We start from the raw sequence: 24,453 nt of genomic DNA, 5'->3' as shown, positions 1-24,453 counted from the left end.
ACAGTGGGAAGACCAGAAGAAAAACAACAGAAGCTATTGTTCGAAGTTTTTCTGTGCACTTCAACCGGCTTACGAATAATTATTACTAAATTACCTAGTGCTGAATACCTAGTGAATTCTTAAATTAAGTAAAATACACAATCTTATACTAGTGAATTATCGATTGAGTTCGGGCAGAAAATATTTTTTGCTACTGCAGGTTAATAACGTAAAGCGGTATAACTAAATCTTAAACTAATTATAAAATTACCTAGGAATATTGCGATACGGCCTAAGAAAAGACCGAGAAAGGTGCTTAAACTACGTTAAATCGACAAGTGAAGGTGAAAATTAAACTAAAAATGTTGGTTTAAGCTTATGAACTACAGTTATGATCTAATTAGACACAGGAAATACAGCTACAACTTGGACAGAACATTTAGACTAAAACGTTGAGCGGTATAGAATCACTACAAGTAAGGAACGATCTCATACTCAATCTAATTACAAATAATTTCAAATATGACATTTATATTAGGAATTTTGTAATTCAATAAAACTGAATACATTGAATTGACAAAATCTCGATTCGCTTGCTACCGCACAACATCTTACAAAATTCTTGTAAGCACGTCGAGGATGTCTCGCAAATCGTCAACCAGATCCAGGTCGGAATTGAGTTCTGTCATGGGTGCGGTAAGCCAACTTTTCGGTACAGGCGATGTGGGTAGCGCAGCAGACAAGGACACGGGAACTCCAATAACCGATGCAGATGTAGTTGCCGGGATCAACAGTCTCACTATCGTGACCAACGCGAAACGCGGAGCGAAGGACTCGATGAAATCGGCAACAGGCGCAAAGAGCGATGCAGCTGTGGTAAAAGTAGTTCCTCCCCCTCCTAGTCCTCAGGTAAATCTTGACGTTGCCAATACCAGACAGGCCCATGTAAAGGGAGCCATACCCAAAATAAAGGTTAGTGCTACTACTAAAGTCAATCCCGTCCGGTCGTCAAATATTGTCGTTAACGCGAGACCCAACGCTCGACTTGATCTGAACCAACGCGTTCATATAACTCGGTACAGTCATTGCGAGTTGTGTAGTGAACGTGATACTAGTAGAATGGTGCAGTGTGATGGTTGCGATAAGTGGTATCATTTCTCTTGTGTAGAAGTGACTAGTGGCATAGCGGACTACAGCTGGATTTGTCCAAAGTGTCCATACATGCATTTCGGCGCAAGTCATCAAGAGCAGCAGACACCAATGCTCCAGCAGATTCAACCGGTAGATCCACCCCCCAACTCTGTAAGTTCAAAGAAGTCCACCGGAAAGGCAAGCAGTAACCGGAGCAATCAACGGAAGGTCGATCGACTATTGCAGAAGCTGGAAGAGCAGAAGCAGTTGGAACAAAAGTTTTTGGATGAAAAATACCGCATTTTGGATGAAGAGGACGCTGACGATGAAACTGTCGCCAGTGATGATGATGTAGGATCCGAGGAGATGTCCAAAGTGAGAGGATGGCTGAGAGATACGGAAAAGTGTGGTGAAGATTATGATTCCGGTCTGGTGGAAGAAGAGTCGAACGATGATCAAGTGCAAGCTGTCATTCAGCAGGCACCGACTATGGGGCAGACGGAACCGCAATCATCTCTACATGGTTTCGTTCCTAACCAACGTTCAACGCCTCAAGAGACCGTTCGTATGGATCCGAGGTTGAGGAGCCGTGTAATGCAACCTTCCGTTCCAGCACCGATCCCTGAAAGCCTGTTCCGCCGACCACCGGCACCAGTTCCAGAGGAGCCATTTCGTCAGCCTGTTGTTCCAGATACCCAGTTCCGTCAACCACCAGCCACAGCTCCAGGAGTCCAGTTCCGTCAACCACCAGCCACAGCTCCAGGAGTCCAGTTCCGTCAACCATCAGCCATAGTTCCAGAAGTCCAGTTCCGTCGACCACCGGCACCTGTTCCAGAAGGCCTGCTCCGAAGGTCGCCTTCGCACACGCTTCCAGAAGACCAGTTCTACCGACCACAAGTACTTCGGTCAGCTGCAGCTTTAGAAACACATAACTACCTGCCACAGGATCTTCGGCCTGCTCCAGCTCCAGGAATCCAGTTCCATCATTCGCAAGTCCCTCGAGTGGCTCCAGCTCCAGGAGTTCAGGGCATTCGGCCGCCACCTGCTGCACCAAATGAACACTTCTGGCCAGAACCAACAATCGTCCCGGAAAGCCAGTATCGTCAACCTTCAGGGTCAAGGAATGAAATGCTTCAAGGAGATTCAACATCCCGAGGTTTCGGAAATCCGGAACCAGCTGCTCGCAATGTCGAAGAGAACGTGTGCATCCTCAACCGAAGCCAGTTAGCAGCACGTCAGGCTGTATCCAAGGAGTTACCGGAGTTTTACGGAAATCCTGAAGATTGGCCGCTGTTCTTCTCCATGTACAACTCTTCAACGAAGATGTGTGGCTTCTCCAACGAAGAAAACATGCTTCGGCTTCGAAAATGCTTGAAGGGCAAGGCTCTAGATGCTGTACGATGCCGGCTACTCCACCCATCCAACGTTATCGGTGTAATTTCTACGTTGAAAATGCTATATGGAAGACCAGAAGCAATCGTTCAGGCATCAGTTAGGAAGATTCGGTCATTACCATCGCCACAAGTGGAAAAACTCGACACTCTTGTCAATTTTGCATTGACGGTCGAAAACTTGGTAGCTACGATAGAGGCATGCGGCGTCGAAGATTTCGTATACAATGCGTCTTTGAAATGTGAGCTAGTGGATCGTCTTCCTCCTGGGCTGAAGCTGGATTGGGCGAAGTATTCCAGAAATAATGCAGCACCAAATCTGCTTGATTTCAGTTATTGGCTGTACTCGATCGCGGAAGATGCTAGTTCAGTTATGCAAACTTCGTTCAGCACGCAAAGAAGTCGTGGAGCAAAGAATGATGGATTTATCAATGTCCACTCTGAAGCAGAATCAGAACTGTCCCGATCAGCAGCTGCAAAGACTCGGGGTATCCACGGATCATCATCAGCGCCAATGACAGAATGCATCACATGCCGAGGTCATTGTCCGTCAGTTGCAAAGTGCAAAAGATTTGCTGAGTTAAGCCTAGTTGCAAAGTGGGCTGTTGTACGAGAGAGAAAGCTGTGTCGCAAATGTCTGCGTAAGCACAATGGATCATGCAGGCAGCAAAAACCGTGTGGGATCAAAGGATGCATCTTTTTGCATCATCCGTTGTTGCACAATGACCACCAGGAGGTTGAAAAGGAACGTTCTGGCCAAACCTTTGCTACCGGAAGTTGCAATATTCACCAACTTCAAACTAGCGAAGTCCTGTTCAGGATTGTTCCCGTGCTAATCCACGGTCCATCAAAATCCATCCAGACATACGCGTTCATAGACGACGGTTCAGAGCTGACACTGACGGAAGATAGCCTTGCAGAGGAGCTTGGCGTAAAGGGGCCTCGAACACCGCTGTGCTTAAAATGGACGGGTGGTACCAAGAGAGTGGAGAATGAATCCCAGAAGGTGGATGTGGAAATATCAGCCATCGGAAATACCTCGAAGTCGCACAGGATGTCCAACGTACATACGATTCAGAACCTACAACTTCGGCCGCAAACGTTAGTGTATTCTGAGTTACTGCAACGGTATCAACACCTCGGTGGACTACCTGTCGAATCCTACAGTAACGTATGTCCTCGAATCCTGATTGGGCTTGACCATGCGTCGCTTGGGCATGCTATGAAAAGTCGAGAAGGAAAGCCATACGAACCTATCGCCGTCAAAACACGCTTGGGATGGATAATCTACGGGAGTTGTTCACGAACACAGCGAAACCAAAACTACGTGAATGTCCATACGATTAAAGTATGTGAGTGCAATCTTGATTCCGACGATAACCTGCACACCGCAATGAAGAACTACTTCACTCTAGATAGCCTTGGAGTGGCAAAACCAGAAAAGATTTTGCGGTCAACGGAAGAACAACGTGCCTTGGAAATGCTCGAAAAGCTGACAATCCCAAAAGAAGGGCGGTACGAAACGGGACTCCTCTGGAAGTACGATGATGTTCGCTTTCCAAGTAGCAAAGGAATGGCTTACAGAAGATGGCAGTGTTTAGACCGGCGCATGAAGCGGGATGAGGAGTTTGCAAAAACCGTGACGACGAAGATGGATGAATACGTGGATAAACGCTACGTTCGGAAGTTGTCGGATGATGAACTCAATATGCATCAGTCTAAGGAATGGTACTTACCCGTGTTCCCTGTTGTGAACCCCAACAAACCGGGTAAGGTACGGCTAGTCTGGGACGCAGCTGCTCCTGCTTATGGCGTTTCACTCAATTCGCTGTTACTCAAAGGCCCTGACCTTTTGACGTCGCTACTTGCAGTTCTCGTCCAGTTTCGTGAATTCCGGATCGCAATTTGCGGGGATATCCGGGAGATGTATCTGCAGGTTCTACTGAGGCAAGATATTCGACTGTGCTTCTTCTGGAAGGGCGATGAAGGCAACGCGGATCCTAAGGTGTACATCATGTTGGTGTTACCGTTCGGAGTGTCGTGTGCTCCAAGCATTGCGCAGTACGTCAAAAACACCAACGCCCAACGGTTTGAGAAGGACCATCCCACCGCTGTTCAAGCTATCGTCGACCAGCATTACGTAGATGACATGCTTGTAAGCGTGGAAAGCGAGCAAGAAGCAGTGGACCTCGCACGGGATGTAAAGAAAATTCACCATGAAGCCGGCTTTGAAATGAGGAACTGGATCTCAAATAGCCCGGATGTTTTGGAGGCGTTACATGAACGAAATACGGAAGAGAAGGACCTTAATATGGCAGAAGGAGTGATAACCGAGAAAGTGCTCGGAATGTGGTGGAATACGTCCACTGATTGTTTCACCTTCAAGGTTTCTCCACGGTACGATCCTGAGCTAATGTCGGGGCAGCGGACACCAACGAAGCGCGAAGTGCTCAGAACCTTGATGATGATCTTCGATCCTTTAGGACTCATTGGCCACTTCTTGATGTTCCTGAAGGTGGTACTGCAGGAAATTTGGAGAACATCCGTCGGATGGGATGACCCGATCGAAGAAAAACAGTTTGAGATGTGGATGCAATGGCTGAAGGTCCTTCCTGAAGTGGCAAAGGTAGAAATCCCGCGGTGCTACAGGACGGCTACATCTGTTGGAGGTTCCAACGAAGTACAAATGCACATCTTCGTCGATGCTAGCGAGAAGGGTTTCGCGGCGGTGGTGTATCTGCGATTCAAGGAGGGGCCCATCATCGAAACTGCGCTGGTTGGATCGAAGACTCGTGTTGCACCAATCAAATTTCTGTCGATTCCGCGCTCGGAGCTTCAAGCTTGCGTTATCGGAGTCAGGTTTGCGAACAGCATAGCACAGTCACTGTCTATCAAGGTGAATAGACGCTACTTCTGGACGGATTCCAGTGACGTCATCAGCTGGCTCAAATCCGATCATCGTCGGTATAGCCAATTTGTTGCTTTCCGAGTGAGTGAGATACTAGAAGCTTCGGAAGTTTACGAGTGGCAATGGATCCAAACTAAAAAGAACGTTGCTGATGATGGCACGAAGTGGAAACGGGTGCCTGACATGACTAGAACTAGCCGATGGTTTAACGGACCGGAATTTCTCAAGAACATTGAAGGAGAATGGCCTGTGGAACTACACATCGAAGGACCTACTACGGAGGAACTGCGCCCACATTTGCTCGTTCACGTCAAATTACCGGAGCCAATCATCGACCTCCAAAACTGCTCTAAATGGACTCCACTTGTCCATCGAACTGCATACGTGTTTCGATTCATCGGGAACTTGAGGACATCCAGACCCGAAGAAAGAACTATTGGAGTGTTGACGAGTTCAGAGCTAGCTACGGCTGAAAACTATTTGTACCGGCTTGCTCAGGGAAGTTCTTACCCAGATGAGGTAGCAGTACTATCGGGCATACGAGCGTCGGAAAACTTCACATTAACGATACCGAAGAACAGTTCAATCTATCATCTTTGTCCGTTTCTAGACGAACATGATGTACTCCGCGTTCGTGGTAGAACCATCAGTTGTCCGTTTGTTAATCAGGATGCGGTGAATCCTGTTATTCTTCCACGAGACCACCACATCACCCGTCTCGTCATATCCCACTACCACAGCAAATATCATCATCAAAACCATAACACAGTTATCAACGAGCTGCGGCAGCGATACAGCATCCCTCGTCTGAAGGCTGCCTACAACAGGATCCGTCAATGCTGTCAGCAATGCAAGAACGACCGTGCACGACCGCAACCACCGGCTATGAGCGACTTGCCTTTACCTCGCTTGGCCGCCTACGCTCGTCCGTTCACTTACATGGGGGTGGACTACTTTGGACCGTTTGTGATTATCCTTGGACGACGTCTCGAGAAACGTTGGGTACTTCTCGCCACTTGCCTTACCACTCGTGCCATCCACTTGCAAATCGTTCACACAATGACTACCGACTCTTGTATTATGGCACTGAGAAACGTCATGGCTAGGAGGGGGGTACCTGCAGTCGTGTATAGTGACAGAGGTACAAATTTCCAGGGAGCCAGTAAAGAACTCCAAGAGGCTATGGAGAACTTGGATCGAGATCGTCTAGCGGCGGAGTTCACCACCTCCCATACGTCCTGGTATTTCATTCCTCCCACTTCACCGCATATGGGTGGAGCATGGGAACGTCTCGTACGAACTGTCAAACAGAACCTTGGTAAACTGAAACTCAACAGAACGCTGTCCCATGAAGTCCTCGAAAACATGCTAACGGAGATAGAGAATATCGTCAACTCTCGTCCGCTAACTAGCATTCCAATCGACGATGACCAGTCACCGGTGCTAACTCCCAATCATTTTTTGCTGGGATCAAGCAATGGACTAAGGCCTTGGGTTCCGTTTGACGACAGCTCTGAAGTGCTCAAGAACTGCTGGAAGCTTTCGCAAACTTTAGCCAACCAATTTTGGAAGCAGTGGCTTCGGGATTATCTTCCCTCAATCACTCGAAGGACGAAATGGCTCACGGAGGTGAAACCCATCAGAGTCAACGATATCGTTGTCATCGTGGACCCGAAACTTCCTCGGAACACTTGGCCTAAAGGCCGAGTTATTGGGATAAAGCAGGGATCGGACGGACAGGTGCGAAGTGCTACTGTGCAGACTTTCGGTGGCATCTACGAGCGACCAACTGTGAAGCTTGCCGTGCTCGACGTAGGCGCTGGAAGCAATGCGCATCAGGATGACCAGAAGCCCATTCCGGGGGGAGTGTTGGTTGCGCTACGTTGACGAGCCCGTTAAGCCCCACACGCCCCACACAGTCGACGTAGATGGTCGAATCCATCCACACCCATCGTACGTACGGAGGATTGTTTTGTCTATGGGACAGTGGGAAGACCAGAAGAAAAAGAACAGAAGCTATTGTTCGAAGTTTTTCTGTGCACTTCAACCGGCTTACGAATAATTATTACTAAATTACCTAGTGCTGAATACCTAGTGAATTCTTAAATTAAGTAAAATACACAATCTTATACTAGTGAATTATCGATTGAGTTCGGGCAGAAAATATTTTTTGCTACTGCAGGTTAATAACGTAAAGCGGTATAACTAAATCTTAAACTAATTATAAAATTACCTAGGAATATTGCGATACGGCCTAAGAAAAGACCGAGAAAGGTGCTTAAACTACGTTAAATCGACAAGTGAAGGTGAAAATTAAACTAAAAATGTTGGTTTAAGCTTATGAACTACAGTTATGATCTAATTAGACACAGGAAATACAGCTACAACTTGGACAGAACATTTAGACTAAAACGTTGAGCGGTATAGAATCACTACAAGTAAGGAACGATCTCATACTCAATCTAATTACAAATAATTTCAAATATGACATTTATATTAGGAATTTTGTAATTCAATAAAACTGAATACATTGAATTGACAAAATCTCGATTCGCTTGCTACCGCACAACATACCCTATAAGCATTCTCTGCACACAGTCGTATATTCACACGCTGTCTGTCTGTTTGTCTATTTATCTACCTTACTCGCTGGTGTCTGCTTCAGCGATCCGAAGCCATCAACCAGGCCAGGGATAGGGATTTGTCAATAGCTGTTTACATTTTACCATCCATTGTGTGACCTTTTCTGCAAATGCAATTATTGTTGCTAGAGACCGTTCGAAAGTTTAAACTGTTGCTAATACTAAGCTTATTTCTGTGGGTAGGTGAGTTTTTCTTCGCTCTGAGAAAACGACCCATGTTAGTGATCTGAACGAAACACTTCACTATGGTTATTATGCTGCACATTAACGAGCTATTTTTGGTATAGGGATACTGTTGTTAAGACTAAAATCGAGGCCCCTAAAATGTTGAAAAAATGAACGATATGATTGTGTTTCCAACAACACATTTAAATATAAACCTTCAATATTTATCACATCGTTCGAAAAGTTTTAAATTACGTTTCCTATTATGAAGCAATATTTTGAGCTTGTTTTTCTTTTCTATAACTTCGAGGGAAAAAAGGTTTTTTATTAATGCTTTAAATATCTGGATGATATTTGTTCATTTTCTTAGGTGTATGAGGGCAAATTTAAAATGCATCTGGCATGGATTAATTGTATTTATTTACTTTCATTTTTGTGTGGACCGGATTGGACCTGAGTAACCAATTTAAACCAGTTCAAAAAACAAAAGTATTTTCTTTTTATTTATGCTTAAGACGCATTTTAGTGGTCCTAACAATCCCCCAGCTAGCAAGGTATAAATAGAAATGAGTTTGCTTTTACAATTTCTTTATGGGCACTGGAGGGTTGAAGAAAAAATAATGGCATTCAATGTTGCAAGCCGTGTCCGAAGAGGCGAATTAACTAACTTTCATGTAGGGTAAATGATGACTTCGGCACACATTGACTGTTTTCGGTAATAAAAATTTAAACTTTAATTTCGCTGTATTTTCTCACTGAATGTAATTAAACGATTCATTAGTCTTTCAATTTCAATCTGATTACATTTTTACGACTGAGCAAACGAGTGATTTCGACTTGCCGATAATAAAACAGCTGGTTCAAATGGAAAGGTTGCCGTGGAAAAAGAGGCTGCCGACAATAATCATACTCACCTGAGAAGTTTGAAGCGTTGTAAAAACGTTTTCAACCCGTTTTTGACAATTCTGTCGGTTAGAATGGATTAAATAGGTAGCAGCAGATAAGTGTGAACAAACAAATAGGTCATATGTGTGCGTGACGCCTACATCCGATTTTGTTTCACCAAATGTTAGTTTGGATGCTAGCATCCCTAAATTGGTTGGTTTTAAAATATTCTGTCGGGGGAAATTCTTGGAGCATTTTTGCTTGGGGAGATTTTGGCTCTTCAGAGCCATAACTTATTATTTGTATGGAAAATTATGACAAATTTTCCCCGACAGAATATTTTAAAATGAACCGATTTAGGAATGTGAGGTCCCAAACTAACTTTTGACGAAGACAAACCCGATGTACAGTTTATGGCAAGGAACTTAGAGACGATGGCAGAAACGTACATCAGACTGAAGGCTGAAGCTAAGCGGATTGGACTTGCCATCAACGCATCGAAGACTAAGTATATGAGAGGAAGAGGTTCTAGGGAAGACAATGTCAGCCTCCCACCCCGTGTTCAGATTGAAGGTGACGAAATCGAGGTGATCGACGAGTTCGTGTATTAGGGCTCACTGGTGACCGCCGAAAATGATACCAGCAGAGAAATTTATTGACGCATTATGGAAGAAAATCGTGCTTACTTTGAACTCCGGAGGACGCTCCGGTCGAATAAAATTCGCCACTGCACAAGTTGACTATCTACAAGACGCTGATTCAACCGGTGGTCCTCTATGGCCACGAGACCTGGACTATGCTAGTGGAGGACCAACGCACCCTTGGTGTTTTCGAAAGGAAGGCGTTGCAACACTGTTCTTCAACTAGGCATAATCTCAGTAATTGCTTGTAATATGTAAATAATTGAGGCGAATTAGCGATATTTTATAATAATAAACGGTAATCGCACCCTTATTGTTGTAAAGTCCATGAAATGAAACACAATGAATCCATCGATCCCCATGTGTTATTCAGAGAAAGACGATTAAACGTCAACAGCTGTATAATTCAAGACTAACATTTGAAAAGGGCGGATATCCAAAGTCACCGAAGTGAAAACCAAAAAATAAACCCCATTTATAGAATTATAATTTTTTGGTTAATTTAATAAGTTTAAAATATAGGGGAAATGGCTCCAATGTTGGCCTATGGATCTAATATTGGACCCATCGCTAAAAATCTGCTATTTATTAATTTTATCTAGATGAACGCGTCATTGGGACGGTACTAATGGATAATTTTGGTCGCTATTGAAAATTTAGTCGATTGCTGAATTTATGTATGGGCCCAAATTAGGGGCACTTAGGCCAACATTACATCAATTTCCCTTAGTTAATAGTGTTATCTATGAGCATTCACCCCTAGAAACGTGAAAAAAAAATTTGACGTGAAATTGAGAACATCACACACCCTGATAATTTCTTACATGTTGTTACTACCTGATTTTCCATCCTCTGAACACTGGTGATACGCTGTGGAAATACACCATCAGGATTATTTTTGTTTGTTGTTACGCCTAGTAGTCCTTTATACAGAGATTCGCCGTAATATTATCAGGTGATTTGGCAACGTTATTTGTTTCGTTTACAAAAGCTTAGATTTTTGTTACGTAAACAATAACGATTCGTAAAATTAGCTGTATGGTCTGAACTTGGAAGTGACGTACGTAACATCACTTTTTACCAACAATAATTGCATTCAAATTGATTGCAAAATGTACAAAATCTTCTATTTGTACTTATATTTAGTTCGGAGGCGAACCAGCCCCAGGCTGAAAGCCTCCCTAATAAAGGAAACCTAACTTAACCAGATATTTAGCCATTGCAAGTAGTATTATTAGGTTTGTAAACTCTTTGCGTACAGCTTAATTGAGGTTAGGGAGACACTACTGGAACTTGGTAATAATCTAACTAAAAATTAATAATGGAGCGTCATTGCCATGGTTTGCAACAACTGCAGAACACCAAACAACCAAGTTACTCTATTTGAAACATTTTTCCGACATTTAAAAAATCGATTTAATCAGTGAATCGATTATTTCTTTAAAAAGTAGATCGATTCAAGTGAGATATTTTTTACTTAGATACTTTCAAGCTTCTAAAAAAAAAATACTCGAAGAATGGAACAGAAGCTTCTGAACGAGGCTTCTGAGCGATGAAAGAAGCTGTTACAGCAGTATTTTTTTATAAAAGCAAACAATTCTATAACTTATTCTACAAACAAGAAAAATAGCTTCTAGATTAAGCTTCCAGAATGAATCTAGGAAGAAGATAATCTTCTACAAAGAATCTTTCAGAGAGAAGCTTCTGCAAGAAGGGATTCGCTATCATCCACACACGATAGTCAAGGCAAGAATTTAATATTTGTTCAATAGTGTGCTATTGATAAACAATTATAATTTTATTACCAAACATATCTTAAATCAAATCTAATTCATTTTCATTTCCATTTTGCAGCGTTTGGTGGGGTAATGGGATAGCAAGTCAATCCAAAGCCAAGGATAAAGGAAGGGTAATGGCTGAATAGTATATGCGGACCACTTGGACGCCATTGGAAGGGATTGGAGATGTCGGTTATTGGTTTTTTTTTAGGAAATGACACATAGTACTAGATTTGTGCTGCAAAATGTAAAGAAACTGAAAATCCATATCCCTCTGATTCATCCTTTCACATATATACCAAATTGATATTTTAAAGCAACTATCAAAATAAACAGACAACACATGAAAAGGCTAGTTGCCTCCCTAAGCGGACCCCCGCATCCTAACTCTTTTGTTAATCCACTTAAGTTCATTTGATGATTATGATATCTCATTAGTCTAATTTAATAAATAATTGAGATCTCTAACCCACCTACTCAATTATAACCCTTGCTTAATTAAATACCTGCACTTGTGCTTGTGATCTAAAATTAAACGTGTTTCAATTACTATTGACTTTGACCAATATTTACTATACATATCTTAGTTCGACCCAGGTGATACCTTCAAGTGACTAAAATGCTTCACTTTGAAGTTAGTTTCCTAGCTGGTTTTTAAATTACATAGGGTATATGCTCCAACTACGCTCACACGTTTCCACTATGTCGCATCACAAAAATACGAACGGGTATGTCACAATAGAAGGACGCCACAATGGAAATCCCGAGCCATAGTTCAACCACTTATCCCAAATCAAAATGAAGCACATATAAGATTAGTTACAATACCATGTACAACAAATACATCGTTCCCTGAGTAATACTTCAATGAAAACAACAATGAAAGCTTGTCACGCAAATAGAAGGAACACCGTTGGGCACTTTCTGAAATATTTCAGTAGCATAATTCCGTTACAAACCTAAACAAATGACGCCACGCAAATGACGTGCCTATCTACAAAAGCAACTACGCGTCAACCTCGAAGCTCTCCGGAAATATGTGATAAATCATGTAAATGTTAATGGAATACAGTAATGTCTCGATTTTGTCAGTCCCCTTTTTTGAAAATGTTTTCCAATGTTCTACAACACCCATGTCCTTTTTCAGTAATCTTCTTGAACCTATTGCACCAAAGTATACTTCAAATATCCCTCTTAACGATGAATGAGAAAAATTTAGATTTATGGGTATGTGAAATTATTGAAAGAAAAAAGTCTGAAGCGCGGAGGGCCTGACAAAATCGGGTCATTACTGTATTTAAAATAAATAAATTCATTCGTACCTTTTCATGGTTGTTTGATTATTAATTGCTATTATTACCTGCTTAGAGTTGGCTCCTTTAAAATACTGTGTAGAATTTACCTCATTATTCCTCAGCTCCATCGATTTCCGTTCCTGCGTGGTTTTTGTGATATAACCACGCTCGGCATATTACTCTGTAGTACGACTTGGGCGTGCACCATACAAGTAACTCATCTCTCGTCAAGATGATGGGATATGGGGTGATGGTGAAGGGATATAGAAAACGAATAAAAGAACAGAGAGAAAGATATTAGTATTGGTTACCTTAAACCCCCTCCCCCCCCCCTTCACACACACACACACACAACGAAAAAGAAACATAGATGCACAGACAAACAGAAATAACACATTTAATATTTTTATCCACAAAACATAGTCACTAAAACACTACCGCCATCTGTTGAGTATCATGTGATGGATAGTACGCTGAACAGATGGCGCTAGTGTGCAGACGTCAAACGCAAGGGAACTGATCGTGCGCGCCATAGGTGGCGGCACCACCAACCAAAAACACTCAAATTGACCGTCAAATGCGTGTTCGATGAACAACCTGCGAGTGTTATGTCTGTTTGTCTGTGATAGATGGGTTGTTAGGAAAGTACAACTACGTTATAACTATTAGTGCAATGGATGAACGTTAGTTTCGGGGTCATGTTAGTGTTATAGTTTTGTTAGTATTGACCCGTATTCAGCCCTGTCGGCCCCTCGAGCACTAGTCGCAGGCAGTTGTTGTTAGGACATGCGACACTGTCACTGCTACTATGTTAGAGGTATGACCCGTCAAGTTTCGAAGTGCAAAAAAAACTGTTAGAACTTTCTTATAAATTAACTTTACACTCAAAGCAAACTATTTACCTTAGCATTACAAAAGCGAATTTAAAATTACAATTTTATTTTATGCTCATATTAAAATTATGTTAAAACTACAATTTACGGCTCCGTGAAATTAACTCGCTTGAACCATTCAAATCAATGAACTGGAGAAAAACTACAATTTTAACAAATTGTAAAAAAAAAATCATAGCGACACTTGACAAATCATCATCAAGCCCCTCATCCTTGGACAGGGTTAACGAAATGATTAGTTATGAATATATATATCGAGTCCGCATCGTGCTCTCTTGCCGTGCGGATCTATTTGCTTTTTGCTTAAGGAAGTGTTACTACTACCTAAAGCTACAACAAATTTAAACAGCACTTTTCAGTGCTCAACCTGTAAAAATTTTCTACCTTGTTCAACTCCTCTTATTCCTCTTCGATCCTTGTTTGGACCCTACCCGAGGTAATCCTTCTTGGATATCGATTTGGAAAATTCCTCTTCGATCCTTCAGATTCTTATAGTAATCTGCTTGGAAGTCGATTTGGATAAAAATTTTACTGCCGCCATGGCGCCTAAACGCAAAAGAAAGGGGCAAACTCTTAACCCCCCTTCTGAAGAAATTAATTTGAGTAATCAATTTGATTTGCTCACGGATGATGAGAATGATCCATCATCCAAGAAAAATTCTAGTAAACTTTCCCGGCTTAATGCCAAGAAGGAAAAGATTCCCCCTATTGTGATAACCACTACCGATTTCCATGCTCTTCGCATGGAACTTTTGAATTTCGTGAAAGTTAAGTTTTCACTACAAATTGGACGTCGGGGTGAATGCCGTGTATTGGCTGAAACCTTGGACGGATTTAAATGTCTTCTCAAGTATCTTACTGAGAAGAAGCACAAATTTTTTACTTACGACACCAAAACTGAACGTGTGTTCAAGGTTGTCATGAAAGGACTGCCCAGTGGTGAATCCCTGGATCAGATCAAAGATGAACTGGCAAAATTACTTGGAGTTGTGCCACTCCAAGTAATCAAAATGAAAATGAAATCCCGTCCTGGCGATTCGCGCAACGGGATTTCTAATGATTTTTATTTAGTTCACTTCAAGTCTAGTGAACTAAACAACCTTAAGGCCTTAGAAAAAGCTAGCCTTATGCTCCATGTCCGAGTGAAGTGGGAACACTTCAGGAAGACTGGAGGAAATTTCCAAAACCTCACTCAGTGCCGTAAGTGCCAGGGATGGGGTCACGGAACTAAAAATTGCTACATGCCAGCTAAATGCATGAATTGTGGTGATTCCTCTCACGCAAAGGACGACTGTCCTGTGAAGGAAGATCCTAAGAAATTTAAATGTTCAAATTGTGGTGAAAACCACAAATCCAATTTTTGGGAATGTAAGACTCGCAAAGCGATCCTACAATCTCGTTCTAACCGACAGGTAGGAAACGCTCCACGTTTCCGACCAGGTACAAATTCCTCTGCTGTTAACAACGGTCAGCGAGGAACAAATTCTACATTCGTACCCGTAGGTACAAATATCACCCCTGCTTCAAATGTTTCATCTGTACCTACTCCCCTCGCTGCTAAGAATGTTCAGCGAGTTAATGGAGCTACCTATGCTGCTATTGCAGCGGGTAGAAATCAAAATATTAACCAACGTTCTAACGGAAATTTTGACAATTTTGACTTAGGAAGCATTACTGCCCCTAAAATGGAATTTTTACAGAATTCATTAATTGACATGATTTCTGATATGCTTAAATCTAACTCCATGTTTGATGCTATTCAAACTGGAGTAAAATTTGCTAATAATATTGTCATGACTTTAAAATTCAGTAATGGATTTTAAAGCATTAAACATTTTAAATTGGAATGCTCGATCTCTTAAAGATAATGAAGACGAGCTATTTAATTTTTTGAGAGTTCATAACGTGCATATTGCCGTTATAACTGAAACGTTCCTTAAACCTGACCATAAGGTTAAGAAGGACGCAAATTACTTGATTTATAGAAATGATCGTCTTGATGGACCCTGTGGTGGCGTTGCCATCATTATTCATAGACGAATCAAACATAAAATTCTTTCTTCATTTGAAACCAAAGTTTTGAAACTTTGGGAGTTTCTGTTGAAACAAAATTTGGACAACTTTCGTTTTTAGCTGCCTATTTGCCATTCCAATGCGTAGGCCAGCAAAAGAATTTTCTCAAGGGTGACCTCCAGAAACTTACCCGTCATAGGTCTAAATTCTTCATTATTGGTGATTTTAATGCAAAACACCGCTCATGGAATAATGCTCAAAGCAATTCCAATGGTAATATTCTGTTTGATGATTGTTCTGCAGGTTATTACACTATTCAATATCCAAACAGCCCAACATGCTTTTCTTCTGCGAGAAATCCCTCAACTATTGATTTGATCTTAACTGATTCATGTCATCTTTGTAGCCAATTGGTTACCCATGCTGACTTCGGTTCTGATCACCTTCCAGTAACTTTTGAAATATCCCAAGAAATAATTTCTAATCCCAACAGCTTTACTTTCAATTACCATAGGGCTGATTGGGAGCAATATCGAACATTTATGGAATATAACTTCGATCCAAACATTCCTTTGCAAACCAAAGATGAAATTAATTATGCTCTTGAATCTCTGACTACTTCTATAGTTGAAGCAAGAGCTGCCTCAGTACCAAAATGCGAGGTTAAATTCGATTCAATTATAATAGACGATGATCTTCAGCTCTTGATCCGTCTTAAAAATGTCCGTAGGAGACAATTTCAAAGAACACGCGATCCTGCCATGAAAGTTATCTGGCGGGATTTGCAAAAACAAATTAAAAAGCGATTCTCTGCCTTGAGGAACAAAACTTTTGAAAATAATGTTTCTAAATTAGACCCGAGTTCCAAACCCTTTTGGAAACTCACAAAAATTTTGAAAAAACCTCAAAAGCCAATTCCAGCGCTTAAAGAAGGTGGTAAAATTTTGATCACAAATTTGGAAAAAGCTCAGAAACTTGCTAAGCAATTCGAGAGTTCCCATAATTTCAGTTTGGGTCTTACTAGTCCTATTGAGAATCAGGTTGCTCGGGATTATCTGAATATTTTCTCTCGGGAAAATATTTTTGATGATTCCTGGGGGACTGATTTGGACGAAATAAGGTCTTTAACTAAAAAGTTTCAAAATATGAAAGCTCCAGGTGATGATGGAATTTTATATATCCTCATAAAAAAACTCCCAGAGAGTACCTTGTCCTTCTTGGTAAAATTATTTAACAGATGTTTCCATTTGGCATACTTTCCTGATAAATGGAAAAATGCAAAAGTTGTTCCAATTTTGAAGCCGGATAAAAATCCAGCTGAAGCTTCTAGCTACCGTCCAATAAGTTTGCTTTCTTCAATAAGTAAACTTTTTGAAAAGATAATTTTAAATAGAATGATGCTTCACATCAATACGAACTCAATTTTTGCAGATGAGCAGTTTGGATTTCGCCATGGGCATTCAACTACTCATCAACTCTTGAGAGTTACCAATTTAATTCGTTCAAACAAATCTGAAGGCCACTCAACTGGAGTTGCTCTTCTAGACATAGAAAAAGCATTCGACAGTGTTTGGCATGAAGGTTTGATTGCTAAATTGAAAAAGTTTAATTTTCCACTTTACATTATGAAATTAGTTCAAAATTATTTAACTGACAGAACTCTGCAGGTAAATTATCAAAATTCCAAATCTAATAGATTACCTGTTAGAGCAGGAGTTCCTCAGGGTAGCATTCTTGGGCCTATATTGTATAACATTTTCACTTCGGACCTCCCTGATTTGCCTCAGGGTTGCCACAAATCTTTGTTCGCTGATGACACAGGCATTTCCGCTAAAGGAAGAAGTCTTCGTGTTATTTGCAGCAGACTGCAGAAAAGTTTAGATATTTTCTCTTCTTATTTACAAAAATGGAAGATTTCTCCCAACGCTTCCAAAACTCAACTTATAATATTTCCACATAAGCCTAGAGCTTCGTTTTTGAAACCTAGTAGTAGTCACATAGTCACTATGAACGGAGTTCCAATTTCCTGGTCAAACCAAGTGAAATATCTTGGATTACTACTTGACCAAAAATTAACTTTTAAAGATCACATTGAAGGCATTCAAGCCAAATGTAACAAATATATAAAATGTTTGTATCCTCTTATAAACAGGAAATCCAAACTTTGCCTGACGAATAAACTTCTAATATTTAAACAAGTTTTTAGACCGGCCATGCTTTACGCTGTGCCAATATGGTCTTGTTGTTGCACTACCAGGAAAAAAGCACTTCAAAGGATTCAGAACAAAGTTCTGAAAATGATTTTGAAGTTGCCTCCCTGGTACAGTACTACCGAAGTACATAGAATTTCGAATGTTGAGACTTTAGCACAAATGTCCAACAAAATAATTAATAATTTCCGGCAAAAATCGTTGCAATCCTCAATTGCAACGATTAATTCCCTTTATACTTAGATAAGATTTAGTTTTAGTTTTTAGTTTTAAGATTTCAATTGTTATACTGACATGCAGGTTTGAAAAACCTGTTTAAAATACTGAATTGCTAAGGCAGGAACAATGTAAAAACAATTAGATATATATCATAACAATTAAGGCTGGTAAGTTACTGTAGTAACTGGAGCACCTAGGTTAAAAATGAAATGTAATTTATTTTGAATTTGGAACAAATAAAGAGTTAAAAAAAAAAAAAAAAAAAAAAAAAAGTTATGAATATATTTAATTTTAAACCCTGTGTGTGTGTGTGTGTGTGTGTGTGTGTGTGTGTGTGTGTGTGTGTGTGTGTGTGTGTGTGTGTGTGTGTGTGTGTGTGTGTGTGTTTTCCCTCTAACCCCCACTGGCCGGCAGTGTTATTATGGAAGAACTCTCTTTACAATGCCGTATTTATGGTCATTGTAGACAGCTTTAGTCCGGGAGTTAGAAGGTGATAGCTCTATTGCAGATCCAGTAACCCATTTCAGAATGTCTGGAGAGTCACGCCCATTCCGAGGTTACTTTCACTCACAATAAGCTCCGCATGTATGCATTACTGTTATCAAATGGATATTGGTTATATATACAAACTTCCAGGTTCGAAAATATTTTTTTCAAACCTGGCATGTAGGGGAAATGCAGGTAATGTCGGCCTAAGTGTCCCTAATTTGGGCCCATACATAAATTCAGCAATCGACTAAGTTTTCAATAGCAACAAAAATATCCATTAGTAACGTCCCAATAACGCTTTCATCTAGATAAAATTGATAAATAGCAGATTTTTAGCGATGGGCCCAATCTTAGATCCATAGGCCAACAGACACATTTCCCCTATTTGGTTTAATTTTGATATTTTTTTTTTAATAAATGGAAAGCTCACACCATAATCTGCTCTTCCGCCGTCGATAATTGCTTTTTTTGGAATCCCTTGGAGTTTTTCTCTAACGCTTTGTATTTCATTCCGTGCTTCACCGGCAGTTTCCTTCCGTAGATCGTCCTTGGTTGGTTGGTTCTAATATGATTCCACCTTTTTTAGGTCGGTTTCATGTCCACTATATGTTATTGAATTGCCATAGTGATCTGGGACGAGGCTCACGTCCAAAGTCGCTGGTCCACCAAGCGCTCCGTGTGCGAAAGGAATAATATATTTAATTTTAAACCCTGTGCCAATATCAGTTAAGTCAAACTCATAAACTGTTGAAATCATTTTTTTTGTAGTGATCACAGTGGCAGCATACACTTGCATAAACTCTGCACTGGACACCTGTTATTTCATTTTTTATTTTGCAGCGTTTGGTGGGGCAATGGGAGCACAAGGCAAAATAAACAGACAATGCATGAAGAGGCTAGTTGACTCCCTAAGCGGACCCCCCGCATCCTAACTCTTCTGTTAATCCACTTAATGCTACTAGGCTGTCTTAATTTTCTTATTTAAGTTCGTTTGATGATTATAATATCTCTAGTCTAATTTAATAAATAATTGAAATCTCTAATCTACCTACCATGCTTTATTAAGTACCTGCACTTGTGAATGTAATCTAAAATTTAACTTGAAACACGTTTTTGAATTTGACCCATATTTAATATATATTAGTTCGTCCCAGGTGACACCTTCAAGTGACTAAAATGCTTCACTTTGAAGTTAGTTTACTACACAGCAAAAAAATAATTTTGATATCACATAAAAGTGGATGCACTACAATCATGTCGAAAATTTCATGTAATTTTTATGACCACATAAATAAACAAATGCAGTAAAAGCAGCGTAATGCTAGTTCATGCATTGTATTAATGATAATTTTGTCCTTTTTAGCAAGTAATATTACACCATATTTTCGACATGATTGTAGTGCATCCACTTTGACGTGATATCAAAATTATTTTTTTGCTGTGTAGCTGATTTTTAAATTACATAGCATATATGATTCAACTACGCTCACACGATTCCACTATGTCGCACCACAAAAATACGTATGGTTATGTCACAATAGAAGCACGCCATAGTGAAAATCCCGAGCCATAGTTCAAACACTTATCCCCAGTGTTGGAAAAGTTCGCGATATTTCATGAAGTTCACCAAGGGAAAAGTTCAAAATGAAGCACATATAAGATTAGTTGCAATACCATGTACAAAAATGGTGTTTAACATTGTTCCCTGAGTAATACCTCAATGAAAACAACAACGAAAGCTTGTCACGCAAGTAGAAGGAGCACTGTTGGGCACTTTCTGAAATATTTCAATAATATAATTTGTAATTCCCTTGCAAACCCAAATAAATCTATCTGCGTAAAAATAAATAAAATAAGAGTGATTTGCGGCAAAACCCGCAAGTATCGCACCCAACGTCAGAGCCTATACGTAAGCGTACTACAACGCGGCTTTCAAATAAAGGAGTAACAAGTGTGATACTATCACTTCAGGCTAGAACTTTGGTTCTCTCATGCATTGGTTCATCAGAGAGGGGAAGCTCAGTAATCGTCATCGCATGCTCATGACGCTATTCTGTCACGGCATGAGCCAACGATGCCGGACCTAAACCAACCGTCTCCAACGCTCCACTATGAAGCATAAGATTAGGCCCGCCCACCAACGTCCAGGTTAAAAAACTAGCCAAGGGGAGGGTACTCTGCACTGGACCCCTGTTATTGATAAATTTTGCTTCTATGAGCCTCTATTTTAAATCAACACACAGACGTTCCTAGGCTATGGTACCCGTTTGGTCACTGTTGTTTTTGTGTTGATCCAAATAGTTTTGATAATATAATTGCGCAGCCTTGTTTTTTTAAAGGTTAATTTTTGTCCCAGTTTTGTTTTCTGTTGTCACTTATTTTTTTCATTTTGTCTTGTGAATTAAGGTTCTACAATGGGTAAGTAAATTTGTGTTCGTCTTCTTTTGAAATATTCTTCAATCATCATCATTGGTTTGCACATACATTCGCATAATATTAATACAAAAATTTAACACTTAACATATTCACTGTATTTACTTACTTGTGTTCTTCGAAGCATAGCACAATAACACACTATTGAATACACAAAACCTAAAACAACTGCTTCTCAAAACTCTTGGTGAACATAATTGAACACCAAGAAAACCACTTCAACTTTACTGCTTTGCCAGCAATCGTAAAACTATCATTGAAAAAGCGTTGCCAGATGTATTACCTCTAGCAATGAATTTAATTTTATTAAAACAAGCAATTGCGAAGTTTGACTCATTAACAGAGATGATTGGATGTATTTAATGGTGAATAAATATCTGAAACTGAGTAAATAAAACAGGAGCACTGTTGGGCACTTAGTGAAATACTTCAATAGTACAATTCCCTGGCAAACCCAAATAAATCTATCTGCGTAAAAATAAATAAAATAAGAGTGGTTTATCAGAGAGGGGAAGCTTAGTAATCCCCATTGCCTGCCCATGGCGCCATTCTATCGCGGCATGAGCCAGCAACGCCGGCCATAAACCTACCGTCTCCAACACTCCACTAAAAAACATGAAATTAAGCCCGCCAACCAGCAACAAGGTGCAAAAACTAGCCAAGGGGAGGAAAATTCAGAAACTGTTGAAATCATTTAAACAAAATTATTTCCCTGGTGGGTTATTCAAATTTTTACTCTTTCCCGGTTTATCATGATGAAAATAAAATCCAGACTTTTTCCAGGTTCTCCAGATCGTGGATGACTTCCCAAGTAACATTTTCAGTGGCGTCCCATAACCTCACTTTTTACCTGTGCATCAACTTTCAAAACCAGATTTAATGCAATACTCGAATCTGTTGAAAAATACACTTAATCTTCTAGTTTACTCGATCCATTGCAAGCAATATTTTGAGAATTGTTTATGTTTTGAGAGTTGGTGCACAGGTAGATTGAGGTTAAGGAAACGACACTGAACATTTGTATGGTTATTTTGCTTAACGACGTGTTCGGGGAATCATTGAAACCATTTATGGGATAGTTCAACCATTTGAGTTATCGTTCATGTATGGAATTTGTTTATTAGGGTTGTCACACTGTATTAAGTACGATTACGCTCCCGTTCTTGCCCATCGTGTTCCTTATGAGGCCAACCTAAGCTAGGTTGACGTAATGGATCAATGAAGAGCGGCGCCGGTGGTGTAGTGGTAAGCGTGATTACCTCTCACCCCAGCAGGCCTGGGTTCAATCCCGCCGCCGGGATGTTCTGAGGCATAACATCTCTAATCAGTAGTAAAGTCGTTGGACCCCGGTTCATGAGTTGATGGGTCGATAGGTAGGGTCCTGGTGTGGGAGTTGCCTCCCTGGCGTCGGTAGCATTGGTGTTCAGCACGGAAATCAAGATCGACGGAACACAAATCAAGGAAACAAAAATATCAATGAAGATGGTGAGGTTTTGACAAAACAGTGCACGATAGGTATACCACATTATAATGGATCGTCCAAACCAAATACATCAAAATCAAAAGCAAGCTTTGATAGGTTTTTAACCAACCATCCTCCTCATTGGTCAATGCCCGGAGATGAACCAGCGTCTAGCTGAAAATTTAATTAAGAAGACAACCAACCCAACCAATACAATTGAGTTCGAATTTTAGGCCCATATTTTCTATCGGGATAACTGGAGTTGCTATTCTATTCAATTAAAAAAAAATATGGTGTTATTTTGAAATGTATTACTGACTCTGAAAAACGTCGAGAAAACGTAACTCGGATAAATATCAAACTCAGTGTTAGCCAAACTTATGTTGCAAACCTTTTAACTTGTAAAAATGTGTTTTTGCTAAATACAGCAGTAGAAAACTTCTGCAAATTGCAGCGTGTATAAAGGAGTTTATAGATATGTGCTGGGTAGAGCAATTTTCACTTTGTAATCAAAATAACAACACCTATCGCAGCTGGAGTCCTTAATGATTGGGTTGTATGTATGTATTTTTGTCAATTAGAGAAACGCAGTGTTTTGTCCTGGTGAACAAAAGATTGTTCTATTTCAACTAGATAGATAATTCTTTCAAAAATTCCCATAAACTAACATCTTAGAAGTCCTGCTATCGACTGAGTAAAGTATTGATAGTGTTCTTGTTAAAAAAGAAATGTTTTTTAACCAATCAATATTAAAAATTTGGTCAAGGGAAAACGCGTGTAAATCGGTGAAATCGTTTATTTAAAAAATCAAATTAAATTTCTTTTTCAAGTTCAATTAGTATAAAATTCAGGAAAAATATTCAGTTAGGCTTCCGCTTTTCCAAATCCAAATTGCCGGGCCTTACGCTTGACCCCTGCCATCAGATTTTGTACAGCCACCTTGTCCACCTTCTTCGCCGCAGAAAGCCAGTTTGCCTTGAACTGCTGCTCGCCCTTAGCATTTTTTTTGTTCTTCTTTAGGTTCCGCTTGACAATAGCCCAGTATTTCTCAATTGGGCGGAGCTCTGGCGTGTTGGGAGGGTTCTTGTCCTTGGGAACCACCTGCACGTTGTTGGCGGCGTACCACTCCATGGCCTTTTTACCGTAATGGCAAGATGCCAAATCCGGCCAAAACAGTACGGAACAACCGTGTTTCTTCAGGAAAGGCAGCAGACGTTTATTCAAACACTCTTTCACGTAAATTTCTTGGTTGACAGTCCCGGAAGCTATGAAAATGCTGCTTTTCAAGCCACAGGTACAGATGGCTTGCCAAACCAGATATTTCTTTGCGAACTTTGACAGTTTCATGTGCTTGAAAACATCTGCTACCTTTCCCCTTCCCTTTGCCGTATAAAACTCCTGTCCCGGAAGCTGCTTGTAGTCGGCTTTGACGTAGGTTTCGTCGTCCATTACCACGCAGTCAAACTTCGTCAGCATCGTCGTGTACAGCCTCCGGGATCGCGCTTTGACCGTCGTATTTTGTTTATCATCGCGATTTGGAGTCACTACCTTCTTGTAAGTCGATAGTCCGGCTTATTTGCGGCATCTCGGAGAGAGAGGTTAGGGTTTCGCTTGAAACTACCGGCAACTCTCTTTGTCGTCTCAGCGGCTTCCGGTTTTCGATTTCCCCCCGATCCAGACTTCCTGGCTGTCGACAAACGTTCCCCAAACACTTTAATTACATTTGTAACGGTTGGTTTGGCAACTTTTAGCGATTTTGCCAACTTTGCGTGCGAGTAGCTCGGATTTTCGCGATGCGCGAGCAAAATTTTGATACGCTGCTCTTCTTGCTTGGACGGCATTTTGACAACTGAAGAGTGAATTCCAAAATCAAAATAGGAGCAACATTCTACACACACACACCTTCAAAATGAGGGGTG

General features: G+C 40.6%; 2 protein-coding genes across 4 annotated transcripts in view; one reads left to right on the top strand and one right to left on the bottom strand.

The window, feature by feature from the left end:
* Rga (Regena) overlaps nt 1-24,453 on the bottom strand; it is a 68,935-nt gene that overhangs the window by 21,809 nt on the left and 22,673 nt on the right. The gene's annotated exons all lie outside the window — the stretch shown is intronic.
* LOC135715470 (uncharacterized) lies at nt 106-7,296 on the top strand. The gene is made up of 2 exons (XM_065238741.1): nt 106-199; nt 255-7,296. Exon 2 carries the CDS (start codon nt 619-621, stop codon nt 7,294-7,296), a length of 6,678 nt encoding a protein of 2,225 aa, XP_065094813.1. The 5' UTR covers nt 106-199; nt 255-618.

Source organism: Ochlerotatus camptorhynchus, unplaced genomic scaffold (genome assembly GCF_037179485.1).
Source record: "Ochlerotatus camptorhynchus isolate MF236.1 unplaced genomic scaffold, CSIRO-AGI_Acam_v1.1 ptg000928l, whole genome shotgun sequence".
Classification (NCBI taxonomy): Eukaryota; Metazoa; Arthropoda; class Insecta; order Diptera; family Culicidae; genus Ochlerotatus; species Ochlerotatus camptorhynchus.
This window is presented reverse-complemented; position numbering and strand designations above follow the sequence as displayed.